This window comes from Corvus brachyrhynchos, unplaced genomic scaffold (genome assembly GCF_000691975.1).
Source record: "Corvus brachyrhynchos isolate BGI_N302 unplaced genomic scaffold, ASM69197v1 scaffold279, whole genome shotgun sequence".
Taxonomy (NCBI): Eukaryota; Metazoa; Chordata; class Aves; order Passeriformes; family Corvidae; genus Corvus; species Corvus brachyrhynchos.
Genome location: NW_008246060.1, coordinates 3,008,494 through 3,020,252, shown reverse-complemented (window position 1 = coordinate 3,020,252; position 11,759 = coordinate 3,008,494). Strand labels below are relative to the sequence as shown.

The window sequence follows — 11,759 nt, the reverse complement described above, 5'->3', positions numbered from 1 at the left end:
GATCAGAAGGTTATTTCTTTAGACTTGTCAGTTGATTATTTTTTGTATCTTTTAAATAAAGCCTTTAGCAGTCCAAGAAAGGCAGTGATGAAGTGAACATATCTTTTTAGTTAAATTTTCTCTTTGTTTCCTTACAAAAATGGCAGTGCCAATATGCATGCAGTTACGTGCTGTGATACTGGTGTGAGGCCCTCATGGAGGTGAACTGTGTTGAGGGGCAGGACAGCTGGAGGTATAACACTGACTGTACTAATGCATAATTGAGATAGTATTACTCTAAGCACAGAGCTGCTGAGCAAAGGAATGATTTAATTAGAAATGTGCCCTGAAAGGGATTATTCAATGTTTGATGAAGGAAAATGCAACTCAGAGTGAGTACTGTGATCTTAAAGATAACACTGAAGCATGCCCAAAGGGCTTAAGACTTTGTTGAATAAGATATCAAGAAAATCATTGAAACAAAAACCAGCTATGAACTTAACTTCTGGAGGACACTGAGAGGCTTGTTTCTAGATGTTATGTAAGAAAACTGAAACTGGTAAACAGGATAAGCATTTGAAGTGATGGTCTTTGGCTGGAATCTACCTTTAGTGGTATCTTAAACACTTTCACTTTGGCTCCTAATCATAGAGTAAGATCATTAATGTTGTACCTTGCCATATCTCTGACAGTAATTTCTCTAACCAGTCTAATGCATTTGTTTTGAGACTGGTCATGCCTCTGCTCTGACATAGCCTGGAATGCAAGGATTATTTCAGAATAGCTGTGGTGGGCAGTAGTTATTCTTGCCAGTGGCTTTACCTTAAGTTTGCAATTAATGAAATTATCTGTGCAGATAGCATCTTGACAATGGCATTAAGAGCTGGCTTTTAGAGATCACTGCAATTTGTGCTTTAAAACAGCTTTCCTTAAAATAGGAATTTCATTTGTACAACAAAACAGTTTTGATTTGCTTTAAGCAGAGTACAACTGCAATTACACATTGTTCTTCCACCCTCAGTTTTAGGTAATCCTGCTCCCTCTTTCCTGTTTTCTTTCATCTTCCTACTCGAGAGATTACTCCCCTCCCCCCATGCAGCTGCACAGGTTTAAGCCTAGCATGAACGTCCCACAGAATGGGTCTGTGAAATAAAGCTTTTAATCTTCAGTGTCACCTCAGTAAGTTCAGGGCTCAGATCTAGAATACAGCCCACTGAATGGGTGCAATAACTTTCTGAGGGGAGGAGGTGTGAACCTCTTAAATCAAATGTGCTATTAGTGGTGTGGGAATGTGAAACCACAACCTAATGAATAACAGCAGCCTTCAGGCAAAAACACCAGTTGAGTGATGGATAAGGTCAGTGGAATTAATACTTAATGAATATATATATATTAAATATTTTGACAAATAAATGACTTTACTACATACTGTGATAGGAATTTTCCCACCTTCAGGTAAAATAATGTGTTTGGTTTTCTATTGATTTTAGGCAGAGTTATGCTAACTGTAATTCTCTAAAATGATTTGATACTGGGTGCAGAATCTGCAGGGCGCCTCGTGCTTGTCTCCACCTACAGAGCAGCTGCAGGTGTCAGTGTTGCTGTGCACAGTCCTGGGGCCAGTACTATGCATCCGTGGGAGGGCTTGGTTGCAATGTGAGAAATAATTAGCCCTTCTTGTCAGGTGTTAAGGAGCTGGAGCTGTCCCACCCTCTGCATCTACTCAGTGTATCACATGCTTAGCTGCTGAAAATCATACAAATACTAAGCATATCCCAGTATCCATGTGCTGGCAACTGCTCCAGTAAACAAGAACTGCAGCTCACTCATCCTAAAGGAGCACTGAATAATCTAGTGGTAAAGGCAGAAGAATAAATGTCACCTACTCAGGCTGTGATTTATAACTTTATTTACCATGAACATCTCAGGTTGTTTCATGGTTACAGCCTCCATGAAGAAGTTTTTGGGCTAGGCTGGATTTGGAATGAAAAATGCCAAACTACTTAAGTCTGGTTAACTGGAACAGGTTAACTTCCTGGCAGAGTCAGATTAAATTAAAAGCTTTGGCAGCAAGTTTTTACTTACAGTGAGTTCTTCCCCCTGCACTTGTTTTTTCAGCTGAACACCTCTGAAGTGCCTGCTGTACTGCAGTAAATTTCCCCTGGACTCCTCTGGCTCTGGGAAGAGCTCCTCTCTGACACTCTGGCAGTACAGGCATCTCCTGCTCCTCTTGGACACCTCCCAGGTTGCATCCCCCTTGTCTTTCCCTCTCACTTGCCTCACCCTGCTGCTGGCAGCTCAATACACCCTCTGCTCTCCAGGCAGCAGGAGCAATTCCCTCTTCCTGAAAGGTTTTGTCTGACAGGAGCACCATCAAAGACAAAGTAAGAAACCTACCTTTCTCCCTGCTGCCCAGTCATAGCCCTGTAAACATTTTGCATACAATATACCTTAGTATTGGTATAGTAAGCTATGAACAGATGAGATTACAGAAATTTAAGAGATCTAAGCTGCACTGAGCATCATCTACACCACTCAGAAAATGTAGTGGCAGGATCTGTTGTTTACCCCTATAAGCAAGTGCTTATAGGGTGCAGAACTGGGTGAAAGGGGCAAGAGTCTGCTGGGCAGAGAAGCAGAGCAGTAAAGAGATGATGCTGAGAGCAGAGGTATTCACAGGGGGAGTTAGTAACTCCATGTAACCTTTACTCAATATAACAGAAGTGCTTCAGATGTGGAATAGTCAGTGCAGGGTAGCAGAGACCTCTCGTTAGTAAGGGCAACACCTCAGATCTGAGCCAGGCTTTAACAAAATGATTCCTGTTTCAGGTGAACGCTGCTGACAAGGCTGTGCTGTCAAGACACAGAGCCCAATGGGCCCATGCTGCTGTGCTCTGGTTTATGCCTCTACCAAGTGGGCCCCACAATATTCACAGCCTCAGCTTCCCCCCTGACTTCATGAGGAGCAGTGTCAAACCTCTGTGAACATCCACCTTTCCACAAGCGTAAGAAAAGAGGGTGAAAGACAGAAATCTTATCACATAATCCTCAAAAGCTTGGCAGAGGTTCTGGAGAAATAAACTGAAAGTAAAGAACATAAGCAAAAAATCATCACAGATATCTAGAAATAGAATTGAAGGGAGAGGGTCATCAGCATGGCTAAGAAAATATCTGGGCAAACTACAAGAGACAAGAAGAGCAATTAGACAGATAAACAGCAGCTGCAGGAAGCTACATGAATTCTTTGAACCATTTCCCTATTGTTCACAGTGGGAAGAGGGTAAAATTTCTTCAGGGAACTCTCTTCAGGTAGCCAAGGCATAGCCGTGGCATGGAGTGAGCTCTCTGAGGAAGAAGTGTTGGAGCAAGTAGAAAGAGCTATTAGCAGTCACTCCTCGGGGCTTGATCTTGTTCTTCTGAGAGATGAGAATGAAGTGGAAACAGAAAGTAGCTGAACTAACAGAAGTGCTCCTTATCAGTGCAAGGCGTGTGACGGAGCCCTAATGCGTGGGTACGTTCTGGCTCCTGTCTTTCCAAAGGGAATTTACAGAGTGTATTTCAGCCCAAAGGAAAATTTTTAGATTAAAGTTATTAAAGGCAGGTTCATAGGCTGTACAGAGGCAGCTAAACAGAGAGAAATTATGGAGATGCTACTACTGCTGCTAATAACAATTCCTACAAATAATGGCATGTAGGATGCCAAGTTATCTTTAGCAGTCTAGAAAGCAAGGACAGTACTAGGGAATTTATTGACATTAGGAGTTTCTTCTTCTCCTTCTGATAGTCATCTAGGTCTTCCTAAAAAACCACTGCTTCCCCCTGGCCTCCTTATGGCATATTAGTGAAATATTTGTAGGAAAGGAAAAATCTGTCGGTGATTATTCATGCCATAGAGCAGACAAATAATGAATTCTTTTTAATTACCTTTGCTGAGACACCTACAAATGTTAACATTCTTGAAACTATCAACCTTTTTAAAAAATGCCAGGTACTCATATTTGTGGCCTCCTGCTGCAGCAAAACTCACAAGCTGCATGTGTCCCTGAGAAGGACATCCTCATGGTGTCCCAGGCTGGTAGCTCCCCACTCTCCCACCCTTCCCACTGGAGGGTCAGCAGCCTGCCAGGCTACGCACAGATCTTCCTTACCCAAAGGGAGAGGGATTTGGAGCCAACCTGCTGAGTAGCTGTGCTTTTGAGCTCCCTGTCCCCTGTAAAAGAGGAGCCTGATGAAACTCCAAGGGCTTCAGGTTGCTCCTACGTTAGCCTAAAACCACCATGAAATCAAAGAAGTTACAGTGCTGTTAAGTGCGGTGACAATAAAGCCTTAAAACTGACCTTAATGAGTTTAGACTGGCTTCTCCCTAAGTGTTCCTCAGTGGCTCTTTAGTATCAGGTTGCTCTGGGCAATCTAATAATCACTTAAACTGTACAGAGCCTTGAAATGAAATGGAGTAGCTGAGCTTAACAAACAAGTTACAAGTTACCTCTTTGTTTCTTAAGCCAGATTTTGTGGGTGAGTTAATAGAAACTAATATTCATTGATGTTCTTGGTCCAAAACAATATATGCTTGTTTTTACCTCGTTCCTACCATTAGATCAGCGGGCAGGCACAGCCTGAATCCTAGGTGGTGAGCTTCCATGGCTGACCACTTGTGCCTAACTCAGTACAAAGCAGCTCGCTGGTGAAACAATTATACTACAGTAAACCAATTAACTACAACTATGCTGAGTTACAACAATAAAATACAGAGAAACTTTGGATTTGTTATAAACAAGCTAAGCTTTGAAAGGTTATTTCTGCTACAAACTATTTCATAGTTTGTACTTAAAATGCTTTTTCCTCAGGCGATGTATTTCTACTGAGCAATCATGCCCTTTTTCATTTGGCAAGCACGGGTTCCCTCAACTCCCACCCGCTCTGTTTTGTACAAAGCAAAAATTAACATGGCTTCATTGGCAGAGTAAGAAATATTTATCCAGGCATTTATTAACCAGGGAAGTCCTACATGCTCAGATTTGTCTTCTTTTGTAATACGTGCTTCAATCTGTAAGCAAACTTCTTCCACCCAAATAGTCCTCTGATATTAGAGGTCCAAATGGTGTCCTGATTAGTGATAGGAAACTGATAGAATGGAGAGAACTTAGGAATGAGCAGTGTCTCAGTACAGAGCTGGGAGCTTTCACAGCCACTGCTGCTGTTTCTTCCAATTGTGTTACTAGACTAGACACACTCATAAACTCCTTACCTAAACCTTGCTCTTCCCACACATCTACTCTTTGGTCTATAATCTGTAGATTATCTGTTAATCCCCCATGCTCCCACTGGCTCCAGATTATAACACCAAATTTGAACATACTTGTAGGTTTGCAGCCAAAATGAAGTTTAATGGTCACAGTAGCTCTCTTAAGTTAGGAACCACCCCAGCAGCAACATTAAATGACTGTTGTAAGATTATGATGAAATGGAAAGATAAATTTGGGAGTTCATCTCTTTCTCTTCATGTTTCAGAACTGATATGCTCATGGTTAAGTAAAAAACCAGAAAGCAGATACAGCTGTTTCCAGATACCTCGAGAGGTGATGCTTAATGATATTTCTACCCTGTGGATCACTGAAGACTATTTCCAAGAGACCAAATAATGTGAAAAAACCCCACCCCAAACCCACTGCCTATAAATTTAAATTCAGCATTCAGGTTTCCAGATCTTCACTTTGTCCACAAAAAAGTTGAAATCTTTTGACAAAAGTGAAGGACCGTAGTTAGCCACTATGTGCTATCGCCATGAAAAACTGCAGAAACACCAGTAGTTTTTGAAAACAGCGAGACCAGAGCCCTTCTGTTATCTAAATGTGGCCTCTTTGCAATGTTTCCATCTTGCAGAGAAGTTGTTACTTTCAACCACTTCCTGGAAGAAGCAGCAGAAAAAGAAGTGCGGGGGAAAGCCAGGCTCCAGCACTTCATTGAGAACCTGTTGCAGCGCGTGGATCTGGCAGAAAGGCAGCTAGAATATTACCAAAACCAGCAGATGGTGTGCAACCACACCGACGTCAGTGAGCACGTGGTAAGCCAGCAGAGTCCTTCCCTTTACTGTCAACCTCCCCCTGGAGCCAAAGTACTGGAGTTTGAATACGGGTGGGCTCAGCGGCTCAGGCCAATCGCTACTGCAGGCATATGTGCATTTGTGAAATGTTTCTTTAGGTGTGTTTTATTTGTGTTTTAAACTGCCACTTTCATGAGAGAAAGGAGCAGGGAGTGTCAGAGCAGCAATCGTCAAAGACGGTAGAGGGAGAGCAATGAAATATTTGATAGATACTTAAAATTTTTTCCAGCTTTGGCTCTTGCTGCTGTTGCCTTTGCCATGAACACTTTTTAAATATAACTTGGCAGTCTTTTTGGGATGCCAAAAGATTTTCAGGAAAGACGTGGCTCCCTATAGGTGGCATATCAGCCTGCTCCAAATCATCTTGCTTTCAGTAGTTACCTGTCATGAGACTCTTAGAAATGGTGAATGGATTCCCACAGGCCTGTACCCCATGGACTAGAAATCAAAGAACATTGCTTTTTAAAATACATTATTTCTTTAAAAGCCCACGTTTTTAATACATAAACTCAATCTTTTTCCTACAATGCATTACATTTATATGACAAGTTTTAGGCACAGGACTTCCAAGGAACTTTTCAGTTTAAATGAATACCCCATGCTGCCTGTGCTCAGTAGTTGCTCACCCTGGGATGTGAGAAGAAGGCTTTTGAGCATGCACAGCACTGAACAGGTAGGCAGTGGTGGAAAGAAAAGGTTCCCAGAGCTACTTGGAAGACAACAAGCTTTAGTTAAGACCTGAATAAACGTAGATGAGCTGAAATCCAGTGCAGGACATCTGAGACAGTATCTGTGAGAACATTATGGGGCTCCGTACAGATGGGCCTCAAAATTAAATCATCTCTCTCTCTCTGGACGTGTTTATTGTGATGCCAGGCTCAGCAGTGTCCCTTGGGGAGGGCTCTCATTTTTAAGAGAGACCTTTTTAACCCTCACTCCACACAGCTGCCCTGCTTTCTGGGTGACTTCAGCATTCCTCTAAGGTCATCCATCCAAATATTGACCATCCTGACCTTCAGGAGGTACAGAAAAGTACACCATGAGATGGCTCCAGACTCCAACCAAGACAGATGACAAGCAAAGTCAGGCTGGGTAAAAATCCATCTGCAAAGTGCGGACAATACCAGGGACAGAGGCAACATTTACAAGAACATAATCATTTTCAGATGCCAAATCTGACTTGCTTGGCTCAGTGACTACATTAAATGATATTCAAAGGCTCAGTGTACAAGCTCTGATGAGAGCTCAATACAAAGAATGGATTTAGTACTAAGATCGATTTAAGCTGAGCTGGCATTGAACACCTCCTTTCTGACCCCCACCAAAAGAGGGACTAGACAAAGTGTTTCCACACTGTGAATCAAACTGTTGTAAAAAATGAAGTAATGCAAATTTGGGCTGGCACTGAGGCTATGCTGTCCCTAGCTGGTCTCAGAATTTGCAGGAGGGGGAGAGAATGTTTGTGTCCTCACCCTCCACCCTTCAGTGCAAGTCTGGCAGAGCCAAGGGCTTGTAGTTGTAGTTTCCTAGCCACTTGTGTAAAGGAAATGTATCACTGAAAAACTAAAGGATCTAAAAGTTAATTTCATACAGCTTATTCAGCCACTGCCCTTTATTAATTATCTTGAACGCAATAATTACTTCTCATTGTATCCATACTGTTTAACCTAATGTGAAAGATCTCTGTTCAGCTCACACTTCTTTCAATTTACTTTGATCATAGTTATAATAAAAATAATGGGAAAAATCCAACCACTAACAACTCACTTACTATGAACTTTAAAGACGTTTATAAGATGGAAGAGTAATAATCTGTAAAAGAGGAGGATTTTTTGGTTTCTTTTATGAGTGTTGTTCTAGTTTTAACAGCAGGTGAGAATGGAAGTACGGTTTTAAAGATTGTGTACATTTTATCCTTGTACTTTAATTACTTGAAAATGTAATAGTAGTAACCTGGTTTTATTTTCATTGCAGTTTACAGACATTTCATTAAATAAGAAACCCAGATGCCTGTATGTATATCTCCTTTTTCTTACTAAAATGCACCAAGTTGATATGCTTGCATTTCTGCTTTTGCATTTTACCTGATAGGTTGGGTTTGGTCAGGTTCTATACCTGCATGTGGTCTATATTTATGTCATGTAATTGAGGAAAAACAGATTTCTACTAAAACAAAACTAAATTCAGATATTCTCTAAAGAAAATAAAGAATACTAATTTTCTGTTAAACAGATTACTCCTTCGGCTGACTATAATAGCCTATTGCAAAGCTACAGGACTTGAATCTCTTTGGCAAACACAGTCCAAGTTTCAGTTGGAAATACCTTTTAACATTCTATAGGTAGGAGAGACAGTTGTCATTTCCTAACTGACAGTAACACTCATATAACCAAACAAGTGCCCTGACAAAGCATGGGCATTAACAATCTCGGGTTACTCAAGCAGCTGTCATGGAAGCAGCAGAACTAATTGGGGCTGGTCTCCCATGTCTTTGTGACTTGGTCATGAGTCCCAGCAGGTGGCTTAGAGCACCACGTGCTGCTTGGCCAAGTGACAGTCAGGCAGTGCACCCTTTCCTAGTGGAGACATGAGTTTGGGACTTTCTCCCATTACACCATAGGCCATTCTCCATAACACAACAGATTAGGAATATGTGTAAGTAGAAGTTCAGACTCCCACAGTCACTTACATTGCAGAGATGCTTCTTTTAGTGAAAAAGCATTTCCCACGTCTGGAGGGGGCAGCTTTGCATTTCACACGCAGTGACCTCCATCCTACCCTGACTGTGAATTGGGGACAGACAGCTGTCTTCTCTACCATAAACTCGTTCCATGTAAATACAATTTAGCCCCTTTAGGTAGCCCCTCATATCATATTGACCTTGACCTTCTGGTTTTAACGGCATCACTCAGTGCAGCAGAGGACTGCCTAACATCACCTGCAGTAATGCCTGTGTATGCCTTGGGAATAAATGATGTAACTTCTTCACCATAACAACAGCTGAGAAAAGTAGAACGCTGCATCTTTTAACAACAACTGAGTAATGGACAGTAACAAACAGTACCCAAGAACTGATGGTAAACCAGAGTGCCCAACACTTGTGCATTTACACAGGTCATTCCTAAACCCCAGCAAGTGGTCAGAGCCCAGGCCTGCACCAGGCCAGGATGACACAGTGTCTGCAAGCTCCCAAAACTTCCCTCTGGTGAAACCTGGTTAGCAAAGCTGCCAACCAGGTAATGCTGTTATGTAGGTAAGGCTTAATTCCTACTATGTCAGATGGCCCTCACTACCTCCCACCAATAAATACAGGCTTTCATGACACCCTCTCATCTTCCTAAAGAGCAGGAGAGGGTTTTCACTGTACACACCTGAATAACCACAGCTTTTTCCAAAACTGGCTTTGTCAAGTGTGCAATATCATTTAACTCCCAGAAGAAGTAATACTACAGATACATGGTTTTCAGAAATAACAAGCTACGGAAAATAGCCCTATGGGATCCCTTAAAAGATGAACTTGTACATCAGCACATCTGTTCTTCAGTCACAGGATCTGGGTAGATGTGAGCTGGTGCCTTATGTTCATAGTTCTGCTGTTACACTACATGTATCTGCTGTAAAACATTTCAAGATTATGTTAAAAGGGGGTATAATGATCTTACTTAGCTAAACTGAGGAACTGCAGTTTCAATGTAAAATTTCAAAGTGGAGTGCATGGTTCAGCCTTTGCAGCACTGGGCACTTTGCCGTCACTCCACCTGAGCTCACCAATTTCTGCAAATCTTGCTGGGCTTGAACCATCACAGAGAGAACAAAGAATCCAGCTTACTTTGGCCTTTAAGCTTTCATACCCTTCTTCCCACCAGTTTTTGTATTCCCCTTTCTTCTTCTCCTGTTTTAAATTAAAGCCTGAAAGGGAAGCTAAAGTTTCCCTAGATGGGCAGTCAGCGCATGCATGGAGTTTCCTGAGCTACTGGCCATTAGCAGCAGCAGCTCCCTGGGGCCTGGGTGCAGTCCAGGGCAGCACTGAGATTCCACAAAGAAGTCCCTACAGTTCCTCCACCTACTTTCTACTTTTATGGTGCTGTGTGGTCTTCCAAAGACCAAGGGATGTTCATTCTTTGCAGAAGGTTGATGTGAACATGTGCATCTTGAAAAATCCCGGCAGACCACCAAGTATAGACCTCAGTAAGGTCTCAGCACTCCAGAATCAGCAGAATACTGATTGGAATAAAAGTGTAGACGGACGTGCCTGAAGAGTGCACCAGAACACACATAGGGGTTATTTTAGTGAGGAATGCTTTTGAGTACTGAGAAGTGGCATTCATCTTGCAGCTCTGTTTTTAACATGCAGCCTCATTCTGTAAAACAAGACTATTTTTGTCTTCAGAAATGTATGGGTTTGGGATATTTTGGGGACCTATTAGTTTGCAAGACTGAATAATAGTTATTAATAATCACTATTACTAATTTCAGGAGCCGAGGAAGTCAACATGCTTCATATAACATCCCTGATGCAAAGCCTCATTCCTTTCAAAAAGGAAGGATCTTGTTGAAAAAAGCAAAGGATGAAAAAAACAGCTTGCAGCCAGTGAAATGCTTCTATGAACCTGTTGATTGCCCAAGAGAAATATGGAGAGCACAAAAGAAGGTTGAATCAGTCTGCTCTGCCAGGAAAGTGAGTGCAAAATCAAAGATGGGTAAAAAGGCCAAACCGCTATAGGGATGGTGAGCAATATACAGTAACACAGGAACTTGGCTTCAACACAACAAACATTGAATGAAGTTAGTCATCCTTCTTTTTCCTATCCATCTGGCCATGCCAAAACATATCAGATATAATATATAGAAATATATACATATGGAAGATTTCTATTAGTTATGCCATTCCCTCTTTGGGCGCTATAAAAGAAGTGACATTTTATTCAGTTTACATGGAGGTTTTTCTATTTATTCATGTATTTATTTATTTATTTATTTAGTCATTTATAGAGCTTATTTTAAATGACTGCAGTTATCTTGCTGGGCAGTACTGTGGCTGTATGTTTAATTATTTTAGTGGCAGCATGTGGCCTGCTAATTTATTTTCCATCTGTGTTACTGCTGAAGTTCAGAGGAATCCATTTAATCAGCACCTAAATATTCAATCTTTCAGCTTAGGTAGGTGTAAGATCAGTGACTAACAGACATACTTAGATGCAAAAGGCCTACTCAAAGTCACTTGAAGGCTGTTTACAGCAGTAGATTGCTACCCTGGGTTTTTGGCTATAAGCACATTTCCATCTTTTATTAAATACATTAAACCACTTGATTCTGCCAGCAGCCACATTGTCTATTGGTACAAGTTTGGGCTCCTCTGGTGTCCCTTAGCAAGGAGACCAGAAGCTGCCCTGGCAAGCACAGGCTAGATTGAGCCCGAGGAGGAGTTTCAGTGCCAAGTGCCAGCAGCAGGTTATCAGCTGTGGTGCAGCAAGCAACAGGCTAATGCAGCGTGTTATTGCATGGCATCGTGTTCAATGCCTGTGCTTGGTCTCAGGCATGAGAGGCCCAAATGGCCATGATTACAACCCAAATCCTTCACATTTTTATCTCTGAAGAATCTTTACAGGGCTGAGAGATCACTGACTTTGAACTAAGAACCCAAATGCAAGGCAGTTAGAGATGACTGCGGAACAGG

At 41.8% G+C, this 11,759-nt stretch overlaps 1 protein-coding gene across 1 annotated transcript in view; it reads left to right on the top strand.

The window, feature by feature from the left end:
• ZNF365 (zinc finger protein 365) overlaps positions 1-11,753 on the top strand; it is a gene marked incomplete at its 5' end in the record, with an annotated part of 15,274 nt that extends 3,521 nt beyond the window's left edge. Inside the window, 3 exons of the mRNA XM_017746185.1 lie at positions 5,863-6,043; positions 8,057-8,094; positions 10,559-11,753. Of these exons, the coding sequence (XP_017601674.1) occupies positions 5,863-6,043; positions 8,057-8,094; positions 10,559-10,805 (466 nt within the window). The remainder of the gene's footprint in view (positions 1-5,862; positions 6,044-8,056; positions 8,095-10,558) is intronic.
• Positions 11,754-11,759: the final 6 nt, after the last annotated feature.